Source organism: Cladophialophora carrionii (genome assembly GCF_000365165.1).
Source record: "Cladophialophora carrionii CBS 160.54 unplaced genomic scaffold supercont1.1, whole genome shotgun sequence".
In the NCBI taxonomy this organism is placed as follows: domain Eukaryota; kingdom Fungi; phylum Ascomycota; class Eurotiomycetes; order Chaetothyriales; family Herpotrichiellaceae; genus Cladophialophora; species Cladophialophora carrionii.
In genome coordinates this window covers 1214800-1242554 of record NW_008481816.1, presented here as the reverse complement: position 1 = coordinate 1242554, position 27755 = coordinate 1214800, and the positions used below count along the sequence as shown (strand labels likewise).

Genomic DNA, 27755 nt, shown 5'->3' with positions numbered 1-27755 from the left:
GAAATGCGCTCTAACGCGACGCTATCCAACGCTATCGTCATGCACGAGCGACGGAATCGTGACGGCGATTTTGGGCTATGCCACGATTACTCGATTGTGATCATACACGCATCCGTCGTGCAGCATTTAACGGAGGGGTCGAGTCGTTAATTGTGCACGAATAATCAGCTTCCTTGGACATGGCTTCTTTGGGTATGTTCCCCAGGAGATGGCCAAGATCACTAGTCAACGAAGGAGCAGACAGTCAGGTAGGTGTTCTCGTTATGTCACGCGCCTTCTTGAAGAACCCGAAAGGTCAATGTCAGACTGAAGCTTCATCCTCATGTCGCTAGACAACTGGTGAAGGATTCGTGAGACCTGCAATACTGGGTATATTGAATGTCACTGATACAAGCTGCTTTACTGTGACAGGTGAGACATGCTGGGAGACTCTGGGATTCCCTCAGTTCATGGCCACCCAGAGCTCGCATTCACCAACGTCCTCTATTTATCAGCCTTGACCTTGACGTTCTACTCCTCCAAGATGGCCGATCTTCGACGCAAGCCTCAACGACAACGCATCATTCCAAAAGTAACTCTCGCACAGGCGAACATTGGCCTGCCAGTTCCGTGCGTTCGGTCGGGCCCTCAAGAGCTGGATCCCCAGCAAGGAGGGCTGTCCTGACGGGTCGAATGTCGCAACAAGCGTCGTGCCCACCCAGGTGATGAATGCCTCGTTTCTATCCGTCACCTCTATGAACAGAGTCCTCATGAACTTGCAATGAATCTGCAGGTAAGCGTTTGTCAGGTAGAACATTGCGCGCGTCGTATCTGTCGAATAGCAGAAGGCCATCAACGCGATCACGAGGAGTTGTTCCATCAGCGACAGACCGCGCTTGTGCAGGAACTCTCCACACAGAGTGACGTTGCGGGCGCTTTGTGAGAGCTCGTGGAGATTGTACACGTCGGACGCTCTCAGGTAGGTGTTGATGTCCTGCTCCCAAGCATTGATGTGGGCAATCAGGTTGATTATCTGATGACTCAGCAGGCCAGACAAGGCTATATCGGTCAGACCAGGGTGGAATTTTGCGATGGTATCGCACAAATCGGGATCAAAGGGATGCTCCGGATAGGTGAAGACACCGTCCATGGGAAAGAAATGCTCGTTGCTCAGGCTGACGGAGTGGCGGGCAGCGTAAAAGTTCAGCCAGCTAGAAGCATGAAGCGAGATGCGACTGATTAGTCAGGCTCTTAGAAGCAACGTCGTGTCAGGAGCACGCCAGCACTTACGCGATCGACATCGTCTTCAGAAACCCTTCGAAGCCTGGCTGTTATCAGTTTTCCGCATAGGGAGGACGGGTTGAGGAATCGGAAACATACCCAGTTGGTCGACACCACCTCTCAGCGCGACGACCTGTTTGATGCCAAGCGTGTGCATGTCGACCGCATCATAGTTTCCCGACAGGGCCTACCAGGGGAGAAGCGAATCAGTGTGCTGGTCTAACCCTGCCGGCGCTCCCTATGTGTGGGACTGTGCTCTCACCTCGAACCCCGACAAATTGCTCAACGTCACGATGACAGCATCGCTCGATCTTTCCGAGTCCCGGGAAAGCCTCTCGCGCAATTGCGAAACAGCTGACTGGTAGAGGCGGAAGGATTCTGGAGGGGCTTCGCGGCTCCCGGTGGAGGTGATATTGGCGCTGAACGAGGCCACCGCCGCCAGTGCTGAGAACACCATGCGGTCGTGCATTATGAACGGGATGTAACTACGCAAAAGGGCGAGGTCTTGCCCAACGCCCACAAAATGCGGTCGCTGGACTGCCGTCGGGGAATATTGCTTAACATCTGGCATCACACATCAGCTGGGTTCGGGCGAGGAAGAAGGTCCCCTACAAAATTGGATCGCATGCTGGATGAAGGCGTTTGCTGGAATAGGGTATGGCGAGAACGATACCTCCTGCGCCCCGGGATTACCCAGCCGCACAACGTCGCTGCTAGACCCCTGCGTGGCGCTGCGGCGATGGCGCGGTCTCGGCTGTTGCTGGCGACGCTCTACAGGATGGTTCTGGCGTTGTGGTTGTGGCTCGTGTTCCTCGTGTTCCTGACTTTGTGCGAGGAACACTGGGCTTGTTCTTGGGTTTCTCCTTCGACCTGACTCTCCGGGACGGTCCATGCTTCGATGCGGGCGGCATATCTCTTGAGAAGTCCTGGTGCGGCTCAAATGGCCAGAGTGACGGTATATGACGGGCAAGCAGATGGCTGAGGGTGCGGGAGACCTGCGCTCCCCGTCCACTAACAGAGCCAGTGCTTCCGCTCCCGGGCTATTGGGGTCCATGACTCGTGTATAAAGCTTGTCGCCAATGCCTGCGGAAGGAGAGGCCCGCCATCATCTATCAGAGCATGCCCGAAGGGGAACAGCCGACAGCGTGATTCATTCTTGTTGAACCTATGCACGACATGTTCACAGATGGCGACTCCGGAAACCAGATAATCTGACTGGCAAGAGCAGCATGCTAGCTGAACGAAATAGCAAGGCCAGAAAGGATATTGGTTGGTGTGCGCCAACCTCGATTGGCTATAAGACATACATGCATATCATAAGCCGAAGTCAACGGACAAGGGGCGGAGATAGTCAGCGTCGTGAATCAACGATCTGTACCTGAAGCATATGGCACTGCATGCAGCATGGGGCTAATTGATCGCCAAAAGCAACGACAGACCACAATTCCGGTCACGGCGAGTAGACAATGTCGACATGCCCGCAAAACCCAATTTGACGGACATGGCGAAGCCCGACCTCGACACCTAGCCCGACTTGCTCATGCTCTCATTGCCTCAAGCGGCTGCAAGGGAACACCGAGAACTTGGATGCACCGGCTGTTTGCACGTTTCGGGCAGGACTAGGCGACGAACACTTACGCGCTTCGGGCTACACGTCTGTGCCTATCCACCATGGCCTCAAATGACGGGATCTTCGCTTGTCGGCTTTCGAACATGTCGATGTCGACACTCGTACACGCTGGCGACCCCGAGAGTACGACGTTCGAGGGGTGTGGGAAGCCCGATCCTGGCAAGAGTGGGCGCTGTGGCCCAATAGTTACCAGGTGTAGCATATGGCCCCCTGTCAAACCCCGTAGCGGTGCCCCTCTGTCCCTCTCAGAAGCTTTATTTGGCGCCTCAGGCCACAAGGCCCAATCAATCTTCTCCCGACCCTCAACATCCACCGACGCCTTTGTAAGCCCGCATACGATACTGCCGGAAGCAGAGAGCTGCATACATCAATTCGGGATCGTAGACGACGACATTCGCCTTATTGCCCGAGGCCCTTCCCCCGGGGATCAAGCTTCTGATCCATCCCAGACCCCGCCCCGCGCCCTCCTCCTGGCCGGTGATACGAATTGCCTGCTGCGGGCCGCGGTCATGGCTTCGATAGAATACACGTCGCCGGAAGAGTTCGAGTCAGGCTACAAGACTCTCCAAAGCACGTTTGCGAGCAATCGAACCAAATCGATCAAATGGCGCAAGGTAGGTGTTGGTGCCAGCGAGCCGCCACCGCCGTCCATCTCCGTCGACGGTATGTACTGCACAGCAGGCTAACGAATATGCGTAGTGGCAACTTAAGCAGCTGTGGTGGCTGCTCGAGCAGAACCTCGACAAGATTGTCGATGCGCTCCACACGGAGCTCAATCGTCATGCATTCGAGACTCTCACCATGGAGGTGCGCGGCATCAAGGGTGACATTGTCGACATGCTGGAACACATCGACGAATGGTCCCAAGGCGAAAAGCCGGACGCAGGCTTCGTATTCGGCACGCTGGGAAAGGCGTGGCTGAGGAAAGAGCCGCTTGGGGTGACTCTGATCATAGCTGCCTGGAACTTCCCACTCTATACGCTGTTGTCACCAATGGTGGCCGCCATCGCTGCTGGTGAGTTCCCGCATGTCGTCTTATTCTGTACCTGGCAGACTAGCGTTTTGATCTCCTGCCAGTCCCCGGGTGGGACGTCCCAAAGGGGTCTCTGCTCACAAGGGCAGGTAACTGTATCTTCTTGAAGCCGTCCGAACTCGCTCCGGCCACTCAGGCGCTGCTGGTCGACCTGGTGCCCAAGTACCTGGATCAATCGGCCATACGGCTGGTGACCGGAGGGCCGGCAGAGGTTGGCCGCATGCTCGAGTTCAAATTCAACCACATCTTCTACACCGGAGGCGGGAAGGTTGGTCGCATCATTGCAACGGCCGCGGCAAAGCACTTGACGCCTGTCGTCCTCGAGCTGGGTGGTCAAGCCCCTGTCATTGTGACAAAGTCCGCGGATATTGAATTAGCCGCCAAGCGGATTGCGCACGCGAAGCTCACCAACAGTGGCCAGGTCTGTCTGAATGGAAACCACATCTTCGCGGACGCGGCCGTCCACGACCGGCTGCTCGAGAGGCTTCAGTTTTGGTTCGACAAATTCCTCGAGACGGGCAACGAGCAATTCGCTACGATCATCAACGAGCGTCACTTCGACCGGATCGCGGGGCTGCTCAAGTCCAGTGCCGGGGTGGTGGTCTATGGCGGAGACCTAGACCGTGAGCGGAAGTACATCAAGCCCACGATTGTGCGCGACGTCATGACGGACGACTCGCTCATGTCTGAAGAGCTCTTCGCCCCGATTGCGCCGGTCATCGTGGCCGACGTGGACCGCGCCATCCGCATCATCAGATCCATGCCCCCTCCGCTAGGCCTGTACATCTTCTCCAAGGACCAGGCCGAGATTGACCACATTCTGGACCACACCAGCTCCGGCGGAGTCACCATCAACGATCTCATGATCCACGCCGGGGTGCCTCATGCGCCTTTTGGGGGTGTTGGCGAAAGCGGCTACGGCAGCTACCATGGGAAGTACGGCTTCGATGCCTTTTCGCATACCAGGACCGTTGTCGCTCCGCCGACGTGGCTTGAAGTGGTCATGAGTTTCCGCTACGCGCCGTTTGACATGAAAAAGGCAAAGTTCGCAGAAATCAAGAGCAGTCTCGTAGGTAAGCCTGGCGAAACAATGGAAGAGCAGAAGGTAGGCAAGAAAGTGGCCGTGAGCACGATTCTAAGAAATGCGGTTCTGGCTGTGGCGGTTCTTGCTGCCGCTGACAGTGCAACCGGCGGGAAGTTGTTTTTTGTCCATACGATGCGCGATGTTGTCGGAAAGGTCTGGCGGCAGAAGTGACAGGTCGGTCCAGCAGAGGACGAGGCATAGGAATGGCAACAAGGGAGATTGCAACCTGGTACTCCGTACTTCCGTAGCACATATAAAGGGTATCTCCAGCGCATCTGTCGCGCTGTTTGCCAGCCGAGAATTGTCCGTATCTCAAAATTCATCTCTCATTTCCGTATTTTGTATCCTTCCTTGTGATATTGGACTTCGAAGTCCCTCCCCTCCCTCCAGCAACGGCTGCTCCCTTCCACAAGGACTTACAGATGCAACGATAGAGCATGACGAGTCTGGCGGGTCGACGACATATTTCCCAACTTGGGATCCATACCAGCCACAGCACCTGAAATCGAACCCTATCCCGACTCGACTTGGCCACTCGCTTGATCATCTACGGTATAGTGCAGTATAGTACAGTCTTGACGGTGCAGTGCATTGCAGTGTATTAGGTCACACTCAACGACACCTCTCGATTGATTCGAACCGCATCACACGCGAGGGACACTCAGTCATACTCCCGTCACCATCTCTCACTCTCTGTATTGTATCTTTGATACCACACCGAAAACTATACTGGAAACTGTACCGGGTACTCGAATCGACTATATAATACACCATGGTTCTACTGCCCACACCCTCAACATCCCACGTACCCTACGACCTCGTCTACGAACCAGCCGAGGACTCCTTCCTGTTCCTCGATACGCTATCATCCCCCTCTGAGACAGCATGGCTGCATTCGCGTTTTCGTGGCCCTGTCTTCACCACCACCGGTAGAACCCCTCTCCTTCTCGAAATCGGCCCCGGCTCCGGCGTCATCGTCGCCTTCCTCACTGCAAACGCCATCCGAATCTTCGGCACCGAGGTCCTCAGCCTCAGCGTAGATGTGAACCCTCATGCCGCTCTCGCCACGCGGACGACGGTGGGGAGAGCGGTGGCGGAACAGAGACGTCAGGGAGCTCCCGATCCAAACTCGAACTCGAACGTCACTCCCAGTACGAGCAACAGTGCAAGCAAGAGCGCAAGTGCAAGCGCAAGTGCGAGTGCGAGTGCAGATCCGTACTTAGCATCCCTTCTCGGCGATCTCACGGCCCCGCTGCGCCCAGGAGAAGTGGACGTCCTGGTATTCAACCCGCCCTATGTGCCTACCGAGTCTGTACCCGTGTCTGTGTCTGCGTCTATGTCTGTGTCTGGACCTCGTTCCACAGCAGAAGCAAAAGCAGCAACAGCAGCAACGACGACGTCTCCCTCGTTCGAAGAATCCTCAAAGCTCCTCGAACTATCGTACGCGGGTGGGCTTGACGGCATGGAGGTTACGAATCGGCTGTTGGCGCAGATCCCACGCGTGTTGAGTCCTCGTGGTGTCGCGTACGTGTTGTTGTGTCGGGGCAATAGGCCCGAGGAGGTCAAGCGGCGGATTGAGGCCTGGGAGGGCGGCGGTGGCGGTCACGGGGAACACGGGAGGTACAAGACGAAGTGGAAGTGGCGGGCCCAGACGGTGGGTTCGAGCGGGAAGACGGCTGGGTGGGAGAAGTTGGAGATTGTGCGGATCTGGAGGGTGTGGGAGGGCGAGGGCAAGGGGGAGGGCGACGAAGCATGAAGTCATCTGAACTCGATTGGATGTTGTTCTCTAATCTGATATGGTCTAGCCAAACGGACAGTCTCCGAAAAAACAGGGCCAGGCGACGCAGCGTTCGTTCAGATGAAGGACTCTTCTGTCTGGAGTCTATGGCGCTATGGATGTCTGTACACAGCCTGAGGCGTAAGACGTGTGCCAAGAGGCGTCGTGGAAGATTCTGTCTAACCTACCAGCACCAGCATCGAAGCACCCAAAGGCGTCATGGAAGATCTTGTCTAACCTGCCAGCCACCCGCACGGAGCACCCAAAGAACTCCGCTGCATCCTCACTCAGAGGTCAGCCTCTGAGTCGAGCTCTGCTCACTCAGTACCCGAGCCCATATCCCCTCACCCTCGAGAAAAAGAAGGGCTTGTCATTCCTCAAATGAAACTCGGCCCAATCGTTCGTGAGCACGTTGAAGCTCCAGAAACCCTTCCACACCAGCTTGTTGTTCTTGGTGGTATATTTCGACCTGGCATTACCCGCGTGTTTTAGCGACAAGTGCATCGTATACATATACCTTGGGCCGGCGCCCTCGGTTTCGATGTGCAAGTCGCCGGGAGACATGGTGGGTTTGGGCGACGACTGGTTCGTTGGGGGCCCTGTGGTTGGGCCGTCTGTAACTGTCATGGGGCCATCAAGGCTTGGATGACAGAGGCGCCAGCGACCACGGAGGGCGTGTTTCATGACGTCTCGCGCCGAGGGGGGTGGTGCAACAGCGCCAGTCCCACCTGTGGAGGAGGAAGGAGCAGAGTCTCTGAGGAGTGCGGGCGCCGAAGAGGTGAAGTTCAGAGGATGTCCTGCCGCTTCTTTCTTACCAGAGCGGACAAAATTGAGGTTCTCGGGTGTTAAGTGGTGGACCACCTCGATAGGTTCGCTGGTGGTCAGTAGAGAAATGCAGGTACCGTCGCGGAAGAACCGTAGATATCGGTAATACGTAACGATATGGACAGGATTTAGCCACGTGCTGGCGGTGGCAGAAGCGCCACCCGGCCGTGTATAGTTGACGGTGGAAATGTAGACGCCCGTGAAGCGGATGCGAGGGTAGTTGTGAAAGACATCTCGCCACATGGTGTCCTTTGGGAAAGGAATCTCCGTAACCAGGCTTGGCGACGGCCGGCTATCCTCGTCAGGGCCTTGATTCAATGTGTCGAATATGATCTGCCGGCCTTGCAGGTCGGTGTTGAAGTTGTACTGTTGGCTTGCGAGGCCGAACTCTGGACCTAACGCGACGCGTTTCCAGATGCTATTGTCGGTCATGACATGGTAGGCCAGCTTCTTGCACACTAGGGACAAGCGGACATAGATGGCTGGGTCGCGTATCGCAACATGCTGAAGCAAATCCAACAATACCTCCGTGGGCAGTTTTTTGATCCCACATGGGGGAGGACGATCTCCAGGGATGATGGGTGGAGCGCCCAAAATCGGACAATTGGCAAAAGAATCGACCAATTGTGCAAATGGTAGAAGTTCTCGCTTGGGTTCTTCTAGGGAGTGATGAGCAGTTGAGGGGACCGTTACCGCGGCGTTGGACGGGTTGGAGTTCGCCGGTTTCGACTTCCATGCTGCGGCAAAGTGCTTGTTCTTGTACGTCTGGTCGACCTTGGCATCGAGCTTGTAAGCTTTCCGATAGTGAGAGAGACTGTCCCCCAGGTTGCCTTGACTTTCTTTCTCCACCGCACGCTCAAAGTGCTCGAGCGCGCTCTCCGGCTCCTTCCTGGCCGTGGGCGTAAAGTCATCGTCGTCAACGTTACGAATCCTAAGGGTTTCAATGCGTTGCTGGAGTGTGGTTGAACTGCTGCTGCCGGCATGGTCTGCGTCGCTGTGGTGGTCAGAGTCGTCTTGCTTGATGTCCGCCGCAGGGTGGCGAGTGGGTGGTTTGTTGATAGGCCTTTCTGGCCGGTGATCACTTGTCCTTCGCGCCTTCTGTGATGACGACGTACTTTTATCTGGCTTCTTGGTACGAGCGCTGACTTCTTCCTTCCATCGCTGGCGGAATTGTTCGAGTTCCGACGCGGGTTCGGCCATGGTACCTCGTTACTGGTGAGTCTGGAAGTCCCGGAATGGGGCCTTCAATATAGAATCGCTGCGGCCCAGAGCGATCCCATGGGAGGATTCCCGGGACGGGGCTACAGTGGAGACAGGAGGATGTCTCCAGATTTGCAGAGAGCTAATGAGGTACTCAAGGTACACAATACTCTGTACTTCGTACAATTGCGGAATGACGAGAACGAGGCTTCGATGACGGCGGAGGCTTCCAGGCTTATCTAATGGCCGCGTTATCGCCGAGGCCGCGTCGGCTCTCTTGCCCGTTTCGCTCAGGCCGATAACGGCCGATGCTTCTCGCTCTTCTCTGACGGAAGAATTTGGCGTATCTCCATTTCTCATCAATGCCAGTCAAAGTCTCGATGTCATTGTTGCCTCCCCCGAACTCAACTCCCTATATTTCCTCCACGACAGACATGCGAGTGCTGTGTTGACTGCACTGACATAGTGAAGCTCAGGGTTTGGTCGCCTCTCAGTCTCGTCCCGCGGTTCGGGCTTGAATGTCCTACCCATTTACTGCCGCACCTGCGCAGTCTCTCGACGAGCATCCACTCCCTCAACACTCGCTTGGTCACGATGGCCAGCAACACCTACAGGCCCAGGGACAACAGCATGACAGAGTACAGTTCTCGCAACAGAATACCGCCACCATGTCCGGCTCCGACGCCGTCGAGATAACCACCACGCAGCGGATGATATCCGCCACCTGGGGAAGCGTCCTTACTACACTGCTTGGTATGTCGCAGTGGGTGAAATTAACATCACAACGCCTGTACTGACTCTGCATAGTGACACCACTCGACGTTGTCCGCGTACGACTGCAGTCTCAGCAGGCGCCCCCGCCCACAAATCTCTCCCGGTTTCCCGCATACTCGACGAGCTTCAAACACCTCCCTCCCGACCTTGGTGTGAACTCATGCTGTCGGGAAGTGTTTTTTGTGGGAAACAATGGTCAGTTCTGCCTGGCAGGGAATGGCTCCATTCAAGGATCTTCCACGCTCATAGCGGACTGTGCAGTGGAAGAAACTCAGCAAAAGACTTTCACGTCCACCATGGATGCCATGAAGAAGATTGCGAGGAATGAAGGATACCCGACCTTGTGGCGTGGAATGTCTCCCACATTGGCGATGGCAATTCCCGGCAATGTCATTTATTTCACCGGCTACGACTGGCTGCGCTACAGCCATGCCAGTCCGCTCCGGAAGATCGTATCCGACACCTATGCTCCTTTGGTTGCTGGTTCTGTCGCGAGGGTAGCAGCTGGGATTGCGGTCTCACCTATCGAGATGTTCCGGACTCGTATGCAGGCCACTGCCGGAAGTGGCTCAGGTGTCTTCAAGGAGACCTTACTTGGCTTGCATCGCATGGCTCGGACGCAGGGATACACTTCCCTCTGGCGGGGACTTACGTTGACGTTGTGGCGAGATGTTCCCTTCTCGGGCTTCTACTGGTGGGGATACGAAGCCATTCGCAACAAACTGACAGACGCGAGGGAAGTGGCACGAGGGCGGCATCTCGATCCTGGTCGCTCCTTGACCAGTGGCCGAGCGGCTCAAGCGGATCAAGATCACATGACGACTTTCATCGACAGTTTTATTGCTGGCTCAGGCTCTGGTGCCATTGCTGCATTTATCACCACGCCATTCGACGTGGGCAAGACCCGTCAACAGGTGTATCACCATGCTGGGGACGACGCCGCGTCTGTGGTCAGCGCCAGAGAAGCCGCCAAGGCGGGAAAGCACATTCCTGAAGAGCTCCACATCACCCGGTTCTTGCACCATATCTACACAGAGGAGGGCATTGCCGGACTTTTCAAGGGATGGGCGGCTCGTTGTATGAAAGTCGCGCCCGCCTGCGCCATCATGATAAGCTCATACGAGTTGGGCAAGAAATGGGCCAAGACGCAGAACGAGAAGAAAGAAGAGGGCAAAGCGCTGGCCTGATCTCCGTTTTGTGAAGCGGGCACGAATAAGCCAAAAAAGACGAGGGAGTGATATGCTGAAGTGTACAACACAGGTGGCCTGGATTTCGGGTCTTTAATGTCTGCATAGCACCGGCGCTGGTTTGGTGGAACAGCAATGTATTGAATGACAAGGGTTGGACGTGTAGACTATGTGAGAACAATCCGTCTCATCGAGCTTTCAAGACTAGCAAAGGCCAAAATCCCTGCTTCTCATTTCCTCTGCAGAAATCACACATGCACCTGGGAATGTCTTCACAATGGAGAGACGGTACTTGTACTCCGTACTCTGTGTTAAACTGGAATTACCCTCCTTGTCTATCATCCCCACTGTTCTGTCCTTCCGCCGGCAGCCAAACCATGATCGACCTCTTGGAGAAAGCTTCTGTGTCTCTGGCCTCTCACGCGCCGACTTCTCGACTTCTCGACTTCTCTCCATTTCCCCGCGCTGGAAGAAAACCCACGCTCCGGAACACGTTTCTCCCAATCATATGGCCCTGCCCTTCCGTCGGAAGGGAAACTCCTGTGCGGCCTTCTTCCCCCGCATCAACGCTCTCCTGCCGTATCGCACGCCGATGAGGGAGGGATGATCAACCACCCCGATGCCGACATGCCGAATTGACGGGGTTTTCTTTGGAAGACGATCCTTCATCGCGCTGTCTCTCCTTTCTATCTTTTGCGGCATCGCTATAAAGTATTTCTTGTGGCAATAGCTCAGGAACAGGGCCCCAATCCACCATCTGACAGTAAGGTGAAATCTATCGACGACCCCGCCGAATTCATATTACCTGAATTAGGTACCGACGGAATCGGCACCTCGAGCGACTTAGCCGAGACACTCCATTTCATCATCGCCACCGAGAAGAACGGATCTTGACGAGCATCCTGAGCACGCCCGTGAGTGTGTGTAAAGGATCCAGAGATATAAAAGATTACAGTCATGGCACCGGCACTCGATGTGTACGACTCCTCGACCCCGTCCAACGTCGCCGTCGGGGCTCTGGGAACGACCACTTCTGGCAAGAAACTCAGGATCCGCGCGTATCCGAAGTTTCAGTCCCTGGAGGAGGAGCGACTATACAGGAAACAGCATCTCGCCGCGGCGTTTCGAGTCTTCGCGGAGAGAGGCTTCGATGAAGGCGTGGCGGGGCATATCTCGGTGAGGGATCCGATCCTGACGGACCATTTCTGTAAGTTTGGCGGTTTTCTTTTGCCCCGTGCGGCCAACAAGTCAGAAGAATCTCTCCTGCATGACTGACCCCTTGGCTCTCTCGCCCCTCCCTCACAGGGCTCAATCCTCTCTCGCAACACTTCTCCCAGATCAGCGTCAGCGACCTGATCCTCGTGAATGAGGACGGCCAGGTCGTCGAGGGCGACGAGCCCATCAACGCCGCCGCCTTCGCCATCCACTCGGAGATCCACAAGGCGCGGCCCGACGTCGACGCGGCGTGCCATGCTCACAGCGTGTACGGCAAGGCCTTCAGTGCCTTTGGCCGAGAACTCGACATGATGACGCAGGATTCGCTGCGCTTCTGGAAGAGTCACGCCGTGTACGACAACTTTGGCGGAGTGGTCTTGGATCGCGAGGAGGGCAAGAGGATCGCGAAGGCGCTGGGCAACGGGAAGGCCGTCATCTTGCAGAATCACGGGCTGTTGACGGTCGGCAAAACGGTCGGTCATTCTCTCTCCTTCCGCTCTTGGCGTTCCTGTACCGTCGCCGGAAGTATCTAGCTAACTCGTTCTCGTTCTCGTGTCCAGGTCGACTCGGCTGCCTTTTGGTTCATCTCGCTGGACAAGACATGCCATGCGCAGTTGCTCGCTGACGCGGCCAGCGCGGGTAGCGGACACAAGATCAAGCTCATCTCGGACGAGGAGGCCCAGTTCTCATATAGCCAGGTGGGCACGGACGAGAAGGGATGGCTCGCTTTCCAGCCGTACTATGACGAGCAGCTGGCCAAGACGAATGGGAACTTCTTGAAGTGATTCCGATGCAGCGTGTAGAGTACTATGTACATTTCAACACAGGAGAAAAGCCCGAGGGAAGGGAAAGCAGCTCCGTAGCGGAAGTGGATTGACGAATCGACTCGACTCGAGTCAGATGTGCACGGTGTGGGAACATTATTGAGAGAGTACCTGCTTGTTCAAGTCAGAGTGTCTCCTCGTCTATGCCCTCATTGTTCCTATCCCGTAAGATCTGATGGCATCTTCCATCCAGTCGGTCGGACCTCATTTTATGTATACCGCTTCCGGGGTGATGGTCGAGGACATCGACGGCCAGCCGCCGAGCCTGAAACACACATCTTGTCTCGACAAACTGTTTAGCTGTGGAGTTCATGCAAGAAGATGACATCTGGCCAAGACACAAGCCATGCTCCGCCCCGGACATATGTACTCACGGACGTATACGCGGCTATTTCCGGGCACACATACCGTGAATAACCCATATCGTCCGGTTATGTAGTGTGCTGGGGTGATTGCTTGAAAGGAAACGTATGTCTGGGGGTTTCCCAACCTGCTGAGGCTCCATCTAAGGTCGTTCCTGCATATAAACCGTGATGGATAGCTTTCATGAGCTATACTGAGTGCTCGGTCTAACTTGTTCTTCCATCTGCTTCGGCTGAAATATAGTCGACGAAGCTGGAGGTACGGTATCTTGGCCTTTTTCCGCGCGAAAGAAGAAAGAAATTCCAGGCGCGTGTCGACGAAATGGCAAGTCTGAAACGCGTTCTCGACAGATCCACGACGGGCACGTCCGTCGCAGAGATCTTCTCTTCGGCCATCCAGGGGAAGTCTATACTTATTACGGGCATCAAGGTAAGCTCCCTATTCCAGTGAAATATCATTCACAGCATCGTGCCCTTTCTTGAGACAGTTTTGTTAGCTCGTAATCCAGTAATGACACTGATTTGATGGGAGAACTAGAAAGGTGGCCTAGGCGGCGAGATGGTCGAGATCCTAAGCGCCCACTCTCCAAAGGTGCTCGTTCTCGCGAGTCGCACGCCCTCCAAGATGTCTGAAATCATCGAGGAGTGTAAGCCCAAGTCGCCCAGCACGACCTATGTTCCAATTGCACTGGATTTAAGTTCTCAAAAGTCGGTCCGCGAGGCGGCGGCATCGATTCTGTCCAATGCTCAGATCCAGCAAATCGACCTCGTGTTCAACAATGCTGCCATCATGTCAATCCCGGAGCGCCAACTAAGCTCTGAAGGCATCGAAATGCAATTTGCAATCAACCACATTGGACACTTCCTTTTCACCAATCTGATCATGCCCAAGATCGTTGCAGCGGCCAAGTCGAATGTCAAGGGAACCACACGGATCATCAATGTCTCGTCCCGTGGAGCTGTCTACAGCCCCGTCCGCTTTTCAGACATCAACATTGACAAGACCAACGAAAGCTTACCGCAGTCGGAGCAACCTGCGTACGACGCCCTTGCCCAAACTGGCCAGACTGTCGACCCGAATGATAGTTATAATCCTCCAATTGCATACGGACAGTCTAAGACTGCGCACGTCCTCTTCTCGTTGGCACTTACCTCGAGGCTGTACGAAAAGTACGGTATCCTCAGCTTCGGGTTGCACCCAGGTGCTATCTTGACGGAGCTAAGTCGCCATCTTGAGCGGGAAGAGTTCGCTTCGGTGGCTGAGAAATTCAAAAGCCTATTTGTAACCCTCGATCAGGGGTGCGCCACATCGCTGAGGGCCGGGCTGGATTATAGCTTGGGTCCAGCAAATTACAAGACTGATGGCAAGGAATCTATCTGGCCGACGCAGATATCGCAGAAGCTCCTGCCTGGGCGGGTGATCCGAAGATGGCAGAGCGGTTGTGGGAGCTCAGTGAGAAGCTGGTAGGACAGAAGTTTGATCTGTGAATCTCCCAATGTCAATCTGAATTGAGGTGGAAGCCAGAAAATAATGATCTGCGGATCGCGAATCCGTCTGGTCTCGATATGACGTCACCTAGCTTTGGACGTTTAGCAGATCGCATCACCAGGTTCGTCAAGTGAGATGACGACGTTTCCTGCGTACCTCGTACAAGTCTGCAGTAGAAGAGAGCAGACCAGCTGTAGACTTGAAGACGTCTTTGGTCATTGATTTCTAGAGTCGAAATTCACACTCAAAGCCTCTCTCCAACACACAAAGCAAGTGTGGTACTCAAAGTGTACTCCGTGTCATACCAACACAGTTTCGATAGCTTCCTGAACGAGAGCATCTTTCTCACAGAGCCTACTGAGCCCGCAGTTGCAGAGCCTTCATCATGCCACCATCATCACTACTACGTCTCCCTCGCAGTCTCCCTTCGGTCGCTCGACCTTTCTACCCTGCGAGGACGCCGTTTCGAACCCTCACTTCGGCACCCCGACGCTTTGCTCAACAGCAAGACCCCGAAGAAAACCCCAACAATCAGCGAGCGGCACAACTCGACCGAGAGAAGATTGACAGAGACCCGAACGAGTACTCCAAGTCTGGCACTGACGAATCATCCGCTGGCAATGAGGAAGCGGCCTTCGACCCCAACATCACCGATCCTCAAGAGGCGAAAGAAAAGGCTGGTGAAGGCAACCAGGTGAATCCACTGGACGCAAGTCCTGCAAACCCGGAAATCAGCCAGGGCACCTCAGAGGAAGAGGGTGGTGCGAAGCCGAAGCGGTCGGAGCGTAACGTCTGAAGACGATGAAGCGGTGAGAGCATCGCACAAGGCAAACACAAGCGTTTCGCCAGAGTCTGGCGGCCAACCATCCGCACGACCGAGCAAAGAGACCGCATGGACCTGTACATAAGAATGAGCGTGTTTTTGAGAGGCCAAAGCTGTCAATGGCATTTGCATAATCAAGGGTATCTATCAACATCCACGCAAGAGAGCGCCTGAATCCGACACCACTTGCTTGTCCAAAATCCCATTACGATTACCAAAAGTTGCCGCGCTTCCTGAAGTTTCCTGTTTTGATTATGCCGTCCATTCTTTTGAGCCGAGCTGGATAATGTCCTTCTGCTTCAGCACCCACACCTTATCCTTGACCTCGCCCTTCTCGACCTTGATTGCGGCAGAGACAGCCGCCTTCGCAATGACATCCGCATCCTGGGCCCATGAATCCTTGAACGAACCGTGAATCTTACCAATCGCCGAGGCAAGACTCTGTGCAATGCCTTCGGCAAATCGTGATTCTTCGCGGTGACCGATGATCAACCCGGGCTGGACGATAATCGTGTGCTCAAAGCCAATCTCCTTAATGTGTTCCTCGATCTCGCCTTTCATCTTGACATAGGCGAACATGGAGTGCGCGTTTGCGCCGCTTGCGGATATCAAGACGTACGTTTTGGTCCCAGCGGCCTTGGCAGCTTTGGCGAGTTCAATGTTCAGGTCGTGCTCTATCTTGTACTGATTCTCGAAGCCGCCTGCCGCAGCACGGGTGGTTGCTAGGCCCGAGAACACGACTGATGGTGCAGGCGAGATTGATGATAGATGGCCCGCCCATTTTGTGGTGTCTTTCTCGACAAACTCGTTGACGGGGATGGTGGAATCTTTGCCTGCTGCAGGAGAACGTCGCGCGATGATCTCAATGCTCGAGAATGTTGATGAAGGGCTGGCCTTCAGGGTTGATAGAATGAAGGACCCTACCAGGCCGGTACTGCCTAGGATGAGCGCTTTGGACATAGTGACCCTCAGCTGTTTCGGTTGTTAAGCAATGGTGCCAGAAGCTTGCGACTCTGGCAATGGTCTTGCCCCTCGTTATGCTCAGAACCTCCAGGGTTTCGGCGTAGACTGCGGCGGAACTCGGCCTCAATCAAGCTGGGTGGTGAAAGCACTTGTTTGTCACAGGCTGCCGGATTGAAATCTCTCGAACACACTTTGTGAGCCAGAACTTGCTCTACCTCACCTGATGCTCGTGGTTGCCGCGCTCGGTCTGAAGCTACTAGGGCGGAGCACAGAGTAATGCATGGACGGATCGCCAATGGCCGAGCAACACCCAGGCGGAGGATCCCGCTAAGCTGAAATCGCGATAGTTCAACGGCAAATGCACGCCTGAGCCTTGCGCAGCCTGATCACCCCGCATTGGCCGCCGTTTCTTCGGCCCTGGATTTCGATCTGCTAGCGCGAATTGCGTGATTGAAGTCGCCGCCACCAAAATTTTTCTCGAAGGCATCATTTCTTACTGCCGATAACGCAATTCACAAACTGAGTGGCAGTCGGTCGGCAGTCGGCTTTCGATGTCCATATGGAGTGCATTCTGGTTCAAAAGGTAGGCAGTCTCTTGCGTTGCTTGTTGATGTTGTTCTGTGTCTGTTCTCCCTCACAAATATGCGTCTCGAACACCCCTCTTCCAATGGGCCAGCCCCCGAGGCGAACACCAAGGTGGTTCCCAGTGCAGCAAGGAACCTCCCGTTCGGTCAATCCCCTTCCCTGTCCTCCATTGGGGGTCCTACCTACGTGACTGCCCAGACGCTCGTCCAGCAGGTCGCGTATGCTTTGTCCGACAAGATCTTCTCCTACTCCCCAGAAACATTTGATCTCGACGCTGCAGCGAAATCATGGGCGAAGACGCAGGAGGCGAACCTCAACGGCTACACGACGGGCATTCAGTCGATGCAGATTCGCAATGGGGCCGGTTCAATAGCCATGGGATACATGTTCTCCAAGGACTTCGATCTGAAGAAGCGACATATCCCCCAGGGTCTGCTGGCGCCGTCTTCGGCGCTCCCCTTCTTGAGACCCGTGCTCGACCAGCTTTCTCTACTTTACTCGGTCAGCAACCCATTCGTCGCTCACCTGGCAGCACTCGACTACGAAGGCGATAAGAATGGCGGTCTCGTGACAGACTACGTCTCTGCATTAGCAGCTGCAGAGGATCTTGGTCTGGCCTTGGTTGCTAGCCAGTCTGCGTACGAAGTGCAGCATATGTCGCTTCTTGCCACCCTCCTGGCGCAGGATGTCCCCTCCCTGCACATATATGACGGCTTGAGAGTCGGCAGAGACACTACACGTGTCATTGACATTCTCGACAAGTCCGGCTTAGGCGCCACATACAACTCGATTCTAAAATCCATCTCTGACGAAGATCGGAAGCATCTGAGCACCGAAGGAAAGGCATTGAAGACGCTGCGTGCTCTCAACGATGAGCTGGGTACTGACTACAAGCCGTTTGAGTATCACGGTCACGAGCAACCCGAGGTCGTCCTGGTGACTTTCGGTTCGGTCGAGTCCTCACTTGCTGGTCAAGCAGCGACCGCATTGGCACAATCCGGTAGCAGGGTTGGAGCCATCAATGTCCGATTGTATCGACCTTTCGCCGAAGAAGCTTTCCTGAAGCTCATCCCCAAAGGCGTGCGGGTGGTTGGTGTCCTTGGTCAGGTCCCTGACGCGCGAGCTGTCCAAGAAGCCGGCTTCCACTCCCAATTGTACGAAGATGTGCTCGTTGCTGCGTCGTACGGGCTGGCCATCCATGACACGCCCGAGGTACGGGAGTTGAAGTATGCTCGCGCCGAGACCTGGACGCCTTCCTCTATCTCTTCCATATTCCAGATGCTGTTGGGCAAGACTTCGACCGATCAAGGTATCACCACATTCTTGGATAATTCCGTTCAACGGTATTCCTTCTGGAACATCGACGACGCGCCATCGGCGTCGGCGGCGACGTATTTGGCAGAAGCACTGGCCACCGAATCTGCTCAGAACGTAACTATCAATGCGACGCACGACAATCTCCTGCAAGGAGGCGTTCACAGAGTGGATATTCGCAAATCGACCAAGAGCCTCGATGCCGCATATCCCATCACCTACGCCAACACCGCCGTGGTCACTGACGTCAAGCTCTTGGAGAAAGTTGATATCCCGAAATCCGTACAGCAAACCGGCAACATCGTTCTCCTCCTCCCAGGCGTCAAGGACGAGGATGTCGAAAAGAAACTCCCCACAAGATTCAAAAAGAGTATCGCCGAAAAAGGGGTTAGCTTGTTCCTGGTCGACCCGTCTAGGACGGCCATCTCCTCCGAGCTCGCCGACCTCGAATCCTTGATTGTTCAGGCCGCTTTCCTCCGCGTTGCTCTCCGCAGCTTTGAGGAAACAGGTCTGCAGAAACTTGCCTCAATCAACAGCGATCTTGAGACCCTCGAGCAAGTGGCCGCGGATCTGGAGAAAACTCTCCGTCAAATCGAGATTCCCAAAGAATGGTCTCAGTTGGAAGTCGAGCAGTCCGAGTCCGTGTTGCCCACGAACATCTCCCTTAACAGCTTCGCCAACTTCGACAAGTCCGAAGTCGAAGAACCACCCTCGGTCTTGCGAAGCTGGCAAAAGGCCGCAAAGGGTCTCCTCTTCAAAGAAGCATACAACAGCTCGTCGCAGTTGCGGCCCGATCTCTCGACAAAGACATACACAGTGCACGTCAAGGAGAACCGGCGCCTCACACCGCTGACCTATGACCGGAATATCTTCCACATCGAGTTCGACCTCGGCGACTCGGGCTTGAAGTACGACATTGGCGAGGCGCTAGGCATCCACGCGGAAAACAACCATGACCACGTCATGGACTTCATCAAATGGTATGGCCTGAACGAGAACGACGTCGTGGAGATCCAATCCCGCGATAATCCGGACATTTTCGAGAACCGTACGATCTACCAATCCCTCATGCAGAACGTGGACATCTTCGGCCGCCCGGGCAAGAAATTCTACGAAGACCTCGCGGCGTTCGCGGATGACGAGACAGAGAAGAAGAACCTCCTCACGCTGGCCGGGCCGGAGGGATTCAAGGAATTCCAGCGCCGCGCCGAAGTCGACACCGTCACCTTTGCGGATATTCTGCTCGAATTCCCCTCGGCACACCCTAGTTTCCACGACATCGTGCGCCTCGTCAGCCCCATGAAGCGGAGAGAGTATTCCATTGCGTCCTGCCAGGCCGTCACCCCGACGTCCGTGGCCCTCATGGTCGTGGTGGTCAACTGGACGGACCCCAAGGGCCGCGACCGGTTCGGTCAGGCGACGAAATACCTGAGCGACCTGCGCGTCGGCGCCCCCGTCACCGTCAGCGTCAAACCCTCGGTCATGAAACTGCCTCCCCTTTCCACGCAGCCGATCATCATGGCCGGGCTGGGCACGGGACTGGCGCCCTTCCGCGCCTTCGTGCAGCACCGCGCCATGGAAAAGGCGCAGGGCAAGGACATCGGGTCCGTGCTCCTGTACATGGGCTCGCGTCACCAGCGCGAGGAGTACTGCTACGGCGAGGAGTGGGAGGCCTACCAGGCCGCCGGGGTGATCACGTTGCTCGGCCGCGCCTTCTCCCGCGACCAGCCGCAGAAGATCTACATCCAGGACCGCATGCGGCAGACCCTCGACAGCATCATCAAGGCCTACATCCAGGAGGACGGGGCGTTCTACCTCTGTGGGCCCACGTGGCCGGTGCCGGACGTGACCAACGTGCTCGAGGAGGCGATCGCCCGGGATGCAAAGGCCAAGGGCGTCACCAAGAAGATCGACACGGCCAGGGAGATCATGAAGCTGAAGGATGAGGGCCGTTACGTTCTTGAGGTGTATTAAGAAGTGCCATGCGGAAGAGAATGTATAAAAAAAAAAAGGGGAGGAAAGTAATGGCTTGGCAAGCTTGAAGGTATTCCGCGATAGTTTGGGCCTTGGATGACCATAGCATGCATGATAGATAGACGCGCCTAAACAGTTACAATTCCCACCTGGCCCTTTAAGGTCTCAAAATGACAGGCAAATAACCGAGTGTTCCTCGACTTCGTTTCCTCTGCGTGTTGTGTCGCTGCGTCGGCATAATTAATCCCCCTTTCGCGGCAGATACTGCATGTCAGAAACAAGTCCCTCATGTCTGCAAGGTCGATGTCCATGTCACGACCGGAGAGAGATCGAGACCGGCACCCAGGTTAAATAAGCTGCGTCAAGGCCTGTAACTACCAATCTGGATCTCGGGGCTTGAGAAAGTTCAGTGCTCTATCGCTAAAGTCTGTGATTATGTACGCCTTTCCAAAATCAGCGTTTGCTGGCCATGAAATCAAGCTGTGGAAGACACGAGTCCGAGAAATCTATCCCTCTCTCTTTATTGACTTGAACCTGGGCTGATGGTCCATGGCGACTGGGTGATGCCTCCTCAATACTGCCGCCGTTCAGGTTACTTTGATATTGTAGAAGTTGGTGAAGCAGAGTTCAGCTACTGCTTGATGGCTGACGAGGAGAAAGGCGCCCAGGTCCAGCAATATTTGACCGGCTTCGGCTCGTTTGCAAACGTCATCTCCAGCGACAGTGACCACGCCACAGCGGTCTACAAGACCTTCGACAAGCTCGCAGCCCGCGATCTGCTCTACTATCAAGCTGAGCTGTTGGAGCTTGAGGCGTTGCAAGATCGATACGACCGCGAAGATGCCGCCGACGTCCCCAAGCTCGACAGCTTCAGCCCCGAGTGGGTTCAGATTCGGCAGAATACGCGGAACTGGTCCTCTTTCAAGCAGAGCTCGCAAGAGCCCAGTGCGATAGGGGCGCGGTGGAAGGGGCGAACGGACTTGGCCATGCAGATCAGAGCGAAGTTGGGAGAGTACCGCGAAGCTCTCATCGCCAATGCCAAGGTGTTGTCGTTGTCGCCCCCATCGAAGCAGACCATGACAGCCTTGTCGCGTACATTCCACCAGAGACTATCGAGCTTCGACGATCCATCCGAGACAGATGCCGTTCTGATGGGCCACGGTTCGCACCTCTTTCCGCTGCTCTCCAGGCGGTGCGAGCAACCCTGACCGACCACGTCTCGCTGAAGTCCATCCCGAACCGGACTTCTTGACATACATCTTAAAGACATATTGCTCGCGACTCTTCAAAGTCCGACGTAGGGCTCCTTCTCATGGTCCAACACACCTATCCTCGCCAGAAGTACGCCACTACTCGATCGAGCGTATCAACTTTGCGGCTTTGTTCATCACAACAGTCCTCTCGGCCCTACCGATATATGTGCTCTACCACATGTCTTCCGGCCAGCCTGGGTTGACGCTTGGATTGATTGCTCTGTTCACGTGTTTGTTCGTGGGGACCGTTGCCCTTGTCACGAATGCAAGGAGAGCAGAGATCTTCGGCTCGTGCGCCGCGTATGCGGCAGTCCTGGTGGTGTTCGTCAGCGGCGATTTCGCCAACGGAAGTCCTGTCGGCCCAAATGACTAGGGCAGAGTTAAGCGCCATTGTTGAGGAAGGGTCTTGTCAGCAACAGGGTCGATTCCCAGAGAATACCGTGTAGGAGCCTCATTTTCATTTCTGTTGTCCATTGAGATGAGGATGAAACCTTATGCTTCTAAATCTATCGCAGAAGCTTCCTCTCGTGCAGATGCGATGAGAGAGTGAGGCACCACACATACTCGAGCGAATATCCCCTCGCGAATACGTTCGCCAATGATTTGAACTCTAAACTTATTCCTTTGGCCACCAGTGCCGCCGACACCATATCTCCGAGACCCTGGTTGCGACCCGCATCGGAAGCTATTGTTGGGATAGACTATGACCGAGTAAAGAGATATTCCAGGCCACGATTCATACAGGAAAAGAGCGACTGTTGGATCAAGGCTTCTCGGCTGGAAACAATCCTGCACGTCAAGAATAAGAGCACACAGTGACATCGTCGAGGAGTAAGACGGAAAGTTCCGGGGACACAGTTGAAGTTGCTACCCCGAATGTGACGCTGATGAGGTTCCTGAAGGTGTCTGGCAGCTGGAAGAAAACCATAGAGTTGGCTAAGAGACTTGTCGGCGAGAATGAGACCGTATACTCCGGAACGACGTTGTTATCCTTGCCGACACCCGTCACCGTCACAGTACATCCCGATGGCAAGGCTGGCGCCTGCGGATTTCCTTGCATGAGGATACATGCGAGCCAACCGGAGTAGATATCAAAATACTGAGAGGGAGATGCGGTGATGTTGCCGAAGGGCTGGAGAGTGAGCTGGCCCAGCTGGATGAGGTCGTTCAAGATGGTGCTAGAGGCCACATTGGGTGACGACTTTGCGTTGACTCCACCAATTGTGCCCAGCAGCTTGCTTTCTGACTGGAAGTTTCTGTCAGACAGACTGAAACAGTCGACGAGGGCAACGACAGGGAACTCACCGAGGTGGCAAACCCACCGTATGTGTGTCCATGATACATGCCGACCGGTGTGAGTTGAGGAACTAGGACGAAGCCAGCCTCATCAAACTGTTTGTGGACGAGATGTCAGAAGGTGCGTCTTTCAAGACTGAGAGCCATCCGAGAAGCGGAAGGATTTGCTCACCGTGTCCGTGAGGTTCGTGCATGTCTTGCCACTCTCTGGCGATTCCGTTGGGGCGAGGAGGGAGTTGACAAGGGAAAACGGTATCAGAAGGGGCAGCAACAAGACTGCAATCCGAGCTGAGAAGTGCATTGCGATAGCTTTGGTCTTCCGTACAGCTCGGCTGACAAGACACGATGAAGGAGAATAGAAGCTGGGAAATTCGAGTCGCGCTTCGATTTTGAAAGTAGAGGAGAAGGAAAGCAGCAGACATGAGATGAAAGTCAGATGAATATAAAAGGAATTAGAAAGCCCACAAGCGTCATCCTTGCCTCGACAGAGTCAGGAAAGGGCGAAGAGACGACACCCGTCCTTGAAAAAGCAGGAGCGACACAGCATCCTCGTTTTGTGACTCGCTCAGAATTAAGAACCGCAGTTCCAAAGATCTTATTGCTCAGCTGAAATTCCTCCCTTCTGAATAGGTTGTTGCGGCTTGTCTTTCCACCCAACTGTCCCTATGTGCTTCCCCATGTCGCGTCAGGTTCAACTCATCCCGCCGCCAGCACCACCACCTCCGGGAAGAATATTTGGGATCTGACGATGAGAGAGGACTCGTTCCCTGAGACGGCATCATGGCTTTTCTCGTGGTGAGAGCTGCTCAGAGTTGTACCACGGGCTCTCCGCGTGAGAATAGTGTTGACCTTGTGCTCAGATTCACCTGAACACGAACCAAGCAGCTTCCTTGGCGAGCCCAACCATCCGAATATTGGCCGAACTCCCGCCCTCCATCTTGAGAATGATCTCATTTTTTGTCGATGCCGTCGAAATCTGTCTATGAAAGTGATTGCAGAATCCCTGCACACCTCCCCGAGCTCAGGGTCTCACGAGTGCCACGCCCAATGATCGGCTGGTATATGGAGCTTGCGGACTGCAGACGGAACCGGTTTCGACAGCCATCAACAGACACAAATCACTGACCAATGCTACAAAGACTTGGTGCCAGCCTACCCTCCGCGCTCTTCATGCTTCTTTCATTCTCCGGGGCGCTCGTCGGCTACTGGGCCATTCTCAAACACACGTCTCTGGTGACAGCAGCCTTTGCCGGCAATGCAAACGCCCAAGCTCCGTTGACTGGCTTACCGGAAGCGTTGAACCCAGAGCTCACGAACACCATCGGAAACGACCTGATCAAGCTCTATTACAATGGCACAGGCCCAGTTCCTTCGTATGACAAGAAGTCACCGATACCCGAGCCCATAACCCCTTTGAGCGGACAAGCAATTGAGGTGTCGATCGTGGACGAACTGCTCTCCATTGTTGAGACTCCGTACTACCCCGATGTATGCTCGAAATGCATCGCGGCGGGCCAAGTGCTCCATGTTGCCGCCATTACCCAACCCGTATCGGTCTTCACGAGCGTACTCATCAAAGCATGCAACGCTCTTCCTCCAATCAAAGCCAAGCTCCGGTCAGCGTCTTGTGAATCGCACTTCAGTGGTGTCGGAGGATTCGGCCCGTACATGGCACAGCTCTTCTCGAAGATGTCCCTGGCAACAGGCGACATGCAGCACTTCTGCTCTGTCAACTATCAACTCTGCGAAGAGGAACCTCCGATCCTGATCGACGAAGACTTGTACTTCACTCCAAAGCCAGAGTCGGCCAATATCGCCCCGGAACCCTCTGATCAGACATTCAATGTGCTTCACCTCTCGGACTGGCACCTTGACCCCCGATATGATATCGGGTCTGAAGGCAATTGTTCAAACTACATGTGCTGCCGGCCATACTCGGTCAACACGGAGCTATCCACCGATTCTCGCAACCCTTCGATCCCAGCCTCCAGATTTGGATCGTTCCTGTGCGACTCGCCTGCTGACCTGGCCCTTTCAGCTTTCGTCAACATGCCTGCTTTCTTTGACATGGAAGAGCTGGCTTTCAGCATCTTCACCGGCGACATCGTCTCCCATGATCCTGAAGATTTGCTCTCACATGATTATGTCTCTTACGAAGAAGAGATCACCTTCAAAGTTTTCAAGCGAATGCTGGGCGATCAGACGCCCATTTATGCAGCACTTGGAAACCACGACACCCTACCCGTCGGCTTCAACACTCCGCATGCCATGGACCCGGATCCAACGAACAGCAGCAGCAATATCCTGCAATGGAATTATGACCTCGTGTCTACCTTATGGTCCAGCCACTCCTGGCTCAACGATACTGAGGCTGAGTTTGCGCGCACCCACTACGGTGCATACGCAACGACCACAGCTCAGGGGTTGCGCATCATTTCCTTAAACTCCGACTTCTGGTACAAAGAGAATATCTTCAACTATTGGAACGTCACCAACCCAGACCCCAGCGGCATACTGAAATGGCTGGCAGACGAGCTCTCGGCATGCGAGAAAAGAGATCAACGGGCCTGGATCATTGCTCATGTGCTGTCCGGGTACGACGGGGCCTCGCCGATGCCGAATCCAACGGCGTTGTTCTATTCCATAGTGCGCAGGTTCTCACCCGCCACCATCGCAGCAATCTTCTTCGGGTACGTGTCCTCGCTGGTGCCAGAACTAATACAAGGCTACAAGCTGATCATCTCTCATCGAGCAGACACACGCACCAAGATCAACTGCAAATCTTCTATGACTATCTTCCATCCTCGGAGGTCTCCGTCCCAGATCGCAGCAACCCAGACGTGCCACGCAAACTCCGTGATACGACTCAAATTGACATCGCTAAGCCCCTCCAAGTGTCTTACATCGGCCCTTCGATCACCCCTCTGACGGGTCTGAACTCCGGCTATCGAGTCTATCAGATCGACAGCAAGACCTTCTCCGTCATGGGCGCGCAGACGTACATTGCGAACATGAGCAACAGTCTGAGATGGACAAAGCCAGTCTGGGAGTTTGAGTACGACGCAAGAGAGGCGTATTCAATCAAGCCCAGTTTGGAAGATCCGCACTCGAATTCAGACTCAGTCGACGACAAGCGACAACAACGGGACGACGGCGACAGCAAACACGGGCTAGGCATCCCATGGCCTTCTCAGTTACCTCTCAATGCCACGTTTTGGCACCTCGTCACCGAGAAAATGCTCAACGACACGGACTTCACAGCCGACCCTCCAGCAAAATCGCCACTGCTCAAACTTTATGAACTGTACGAGGCTAAGTCTAGCACCCACCCTGATCGTCGTGTCAGTGGCGGGACAGAGAGTCCGGAGCAAAAGATCTGCTTCATACGAGCCGGAAGCGGCTACCTAGGCCGATACTGCAAGGAGAGATACGGTGGTGGTGATGCGAGGAGTCTGAGAGAACGGGAGTTTGAGATCAGGTGAGATGGGTTGAGGGGTCCATCCAAGTGCTTGTGAGAGGCCTTTGCAAGGAGACGAGGACAAGCACAGATGCACGGCTGGCGAATATGGAGAGCCTAGAGAGTAATTGAGCTATTTAAGCGTACGCCGATATGAGCGCCATGGTTATCAGCATTTGATAGACGATACATGTGGAGCTTCTTCATCAGGTCAAATTCCGGTCGAAGAGAATGGCTGTTAGGGAGAACATAACAAGTAGATCAACCCAACAATGCACTTCACAGACGCCTCGCTCGAACCTACGCATGCCATAATTATCATCAATACGTCAAGGGAACAAACAAACCACGTGCTCAGACCGTAGGCCTTACGTAGAATGGCAGGTCACGTCACGCCCCGCCACGCCACAGCATACTACTCTATGTCACGGTGACCGTTCGATCTGCCAACATGATCACGTCGACCTCCTCTTCCCCTCCTCCCCATCGCCCTCCTTCTTCCGCGTCCCACGACTCACGATCTCCCGGGCCGTCTCGCGAATGCTGAACCCACCGAACAGCCAATCGTCCCCATGTCGACCGTACCCACCGGGAGAAGGCCCGCTAGATCTGGGTTTCTTCTTCTGCAACCAACTATCTCGCTTCTCGATCGGCCCGGGCGACAAGGTCAGTGTTGTTGTAGGCGAGACGGCACGGTCGGGCCTGCTGCTGCTGCTGCTGCTGCTTATCCCCTGGTTCTGGCCTCGCTGTGCTGGGAGAGGTGATGTCCTGGCGTGCTTGAGCGGTGTGGATGGGGGGATGGAGATGGAGATGGAGGTCTCCACCGCCTGTGATGGCGATGGCGGTGCTGGTGCTGGTGCTGGTGCTGGTGCCGATGGCGATGGAGGAAGGTTTGATGGTCTCGGCGATCTGGATCTCGACCGCGGAAAGTGGAACGTGAAGGCGCGGCGGTTGTGTTGTGGCTTGGTGGCGGTGGGTGTCGGTGAAGACGAAGTCACAGTTGAGATGGGAGATAGAGTGCTCGTAGGGGAGAGGGTCATGGTGGTGCTGCTGCTGCTGGCGAGGACATGTGGTTGTGGTTGTGGTTGTGGTTGTGTCCCTTCGCTTGAGTTTCGGGGTGTCGTGTCGGGTCTTGACGTCGTTGGTAAATCAGATTCAAAGGCAGGCGAGTTCCGGGCTGGCGTTGGGTTCATATTGTCCGGAATGTGATGCCCGGTCGATTCAAGGCTGAGTGACATGCGTCGCTGCAGTGGATAAGGGATGGGATATTTGCACAGTTATCACTCCGTCCTGGGTATATATTTGTGATTCTCGCCATGTTCGCGGCATCGAGATCACGCGTGCAGACCTTTGGCGTCGCATGGCGTGGCCATCAGGCCATACGACTCGACAGCCGGCCTGCTGTCGTAGAATGGGGAACCTCATGTGGA

At 54.9% G+C, this 27755-nt stretch overlaps 14 protein-coding genes across 14 annotated transcripts; 9 read left to right on the top strand and 5 right to left on the bottom strand.

Annotated features, from left to right (window-relative positions):
* Positions 1 to 490: 490 nt before the first annotated feature.
* G647_00451 (uncharacterized protein) lies at positions 491 to 1129 on the bottom strand (the record flags this gene model as incomplete). The annotated part of the gene is made up of 1 exon (XM_008723854.1): positions 491 to 1129. The coding sequence occupies one exon, from the start codon at positions 1127 to 1129 to the stop codon at positions 491 to 493; it is 639 nt and encodes a 212-aa protein (XP_008722076.1).
* Positions 1130 to 3399: 2270 nt separating this feature from the next.
* G647_00450 (uncharacterized protein) lies at positions 3400 to 5178 on the top strand (the record flags this gene model as incomplete). Its single annotated transcript, XM_008723853.1, has 3 exons — positions 3400 to 3504; positions 3590 to 3905; positions 3968 to 5178. The coding sequence occupies 3 exons, from the start codon at positions 3400 to 3402 to the stop codon at positions 5176 to 5178; spliced, it is 1632 nt and encodes a 543-aa protein (XP_008722075.1).
* Positions 5179 to 5779: 601 nt separating this feature from the next.
* Positions 5780 to 6763, top strand: G647_00449 (uncharacterized protein; the record flags this gene model as incomplete). The annotated part of the gene is made up of 1 exon (XM_008723852.1): positions 5780 to 6763. One exon carries the CDS (start codon positions 5780 to 5782, stop codon positions 6761 to 6763), a length of 984 nt encoding a protein of 327 aa, XP_008722074.1.
* A 342-nt stretch (positions 6764 to 7105) lies between these two features.
* G647_00448 (uncharacterized protein) lies at positions 7106 to 8809 on the bottom strand (the record flags this gene model as incomplete). Its single annotated transcript, XM_008723851.1, has 1 exon — positions 7106 to 8809. The coding sequence occupies one exon, from the start codon at positions 8807 to 8809 to the stop codon at positions 7106 to 7108; it is 1704 nt and encodes a 567-aa protein (XP_008722073.1).
* Positions 8810 to 9477: 668 nt separating this feature from the next.
* Positions 9478 to 10770, top strand: G647_00447 (uncharacterized protein; the record flags this gene model as incomplete). Its single annotated transcript, XM_008723850.1, has 2 exons — positions 9478 to 9562; positions 9617 to 10770. The coding sequence occupies 2 exons, from the start codon at positions 9478 to 9480 to the stop codon at positions 10768 to 10770; spliced, it is 1239 nt and encodes a 412-aa protein (XP_008722072.1).
* Positions 10771 to 11727: 957 nt separating this feature from the next.
* G647_00446 (uncharacterized protein) lies at positions 11728 to 12770 on the top strand (the record flags this gene model as incomplete). Its single annotated transcript, XM_008723849.1, has 3 exons — positions 11728 to 11977; positions 12076 to 12458; positions 12546 to 12770. The coding sequence occupies 3 exons, from the start codon at positions 11728 to 11730 to the stop codon at positions 12768 to 12770; spliced, it is 858 nt and encodes a 285-aa protein (XP_008722071.1).
* Positions 12771 to 13493: 723 nt separating this feature from the next.
* On the top strand, positions 13494 to 14639 carry G647_00445 (uncharacterized protein; the record flags this gene model as incomplete). The annotated part of the gene is made up of 2 exons (XM_008723848.1): positions 13494 to 13601; positions 13710 to 14639. 2 exons carry the CDS (start codon positions 13494 to 13496, stop codon positions 14637 to 14639), a joined length of 1038 nt encoding a protein of 345 aa, XP_008722070.1.
* A 406-nt stretch (positions 14640 to 15045) lies between these two features.
* Positions 15046 to 15456, top strand: G647_00444 (uncharacterized protein; the record flags this gene model as incomplete). Its single annotated transcript, XM_008723847.1, has 1 exon — positions 15046 to 15456. The coding sequence occupies one exon, from the start codon at positions 15046 to 15048 to the stop codon at positions 15454 to 15456; it is 411 nt and encodes a 136-aa protein (XP_008722069.1).
* A 279-nt stretch (positions 15457 to 15735) lies between these two features.
* Positions 15736 to 16443, bottom strand: G647_00443 (uncharacterized protein; the record flags this gene model as incomplete). The annotated part of the gene is made up of 1 exon (XM_008723846.1): positions 15736 to 16443. One exon carries the CDS (start codon positions 16441 to 16443, stop codon positions 15736 to 15738), a length of 708 nt encoding a protein of 235 aa, XP_008722068.1.
* Positions 16444 to 17088: 645 nt separating this feature from the next.
* On the top strand, positions 17089 to 20319 carry G647_00442 (uncharacterized protein; the record flags this gene model as incomplete). Its single annotated transcript, XM_008723845.1, has 1 exon — positions 17089 to 20319. One exon carries the CDS (start codon positions 17089 to 17091, stop codon positions 20317 to 20319), a length of 3231 nt encoding a protein of 1076 aa, XP_008722067.1.
* Positions 20320 to 20960: 641 nt separating this feature from the next.
* On the top strand, positions 20961 to 21945 carry G647_00441 (uncharacterized protein; the record flags this gene model as incomplete). The annotated part of the gene is made up of 2 exons (XM_008723844.1): positions 20961 to 21480; positions 21509 to 21945. The coding sequence occupies 2 exons, from the start codon at positions 20961 to 20963 to the stop codon at positions 21943 to 21945; spliced, it is 957 nt and encodes a 318-aa protein (XP_008722066.1).
* A 423-nt stretch (positions 21946 to 22368) lies between these two features.
* On the bottom strand, positions 22369 to 23169 carry G647_00440 (uncharacterized protein; the record flags this gene model as incomplete). Its single annotated transcript, XM_008723843.1, has 3 exons — positions 22369 to 22818; positions 22878 to 22964; positions 23041 to 23169. 3 exons carry the CDS (start codon positions 23167 to 23169, stop codon positions 22369 to 22371), a joined length of 666 nt encoding a protein of 221 aa, XP_008722065.1.
* Positions 23170 to 24038: 869 nt separating this feature from the next.
* On the top strand, positions 24039 to 26350 carry G647_00439 (uncharacterized protein; the record flags this gene model as incomplete). The annotated part of the gene is made up of 2 exons (XM_008723842.1): positions 24039 to 25558; positions 25624 to 26350. 2 exons carry the CDS (start codon positions 24039 to 24041, stop codon positions 26348 to 26350), a joined length of 2247 nt encoding a protein of 748 aa, XP_008722064.1.
* A 430-nt stretch (positions 26351 to 26780) lies between these two features.
* G647_00438 (uncharacterized protein) lies at positions 26781 to 27518 on the bottom strand (the record flags this gene model as incomplete). The annotated part of the gene is made up of 1 exon (XM_008723841.1): positions 26781 to 27518. One exon carries the CDS (start codon positions 27516 to 27518, stop codon positions 26781 to 26783), a length of 738 nt encoding a protein of 245 aa, XP_008722063.1.
* Between the last annotated feature and the right edge of the window lie 237 nt (positions 27519 to 27755).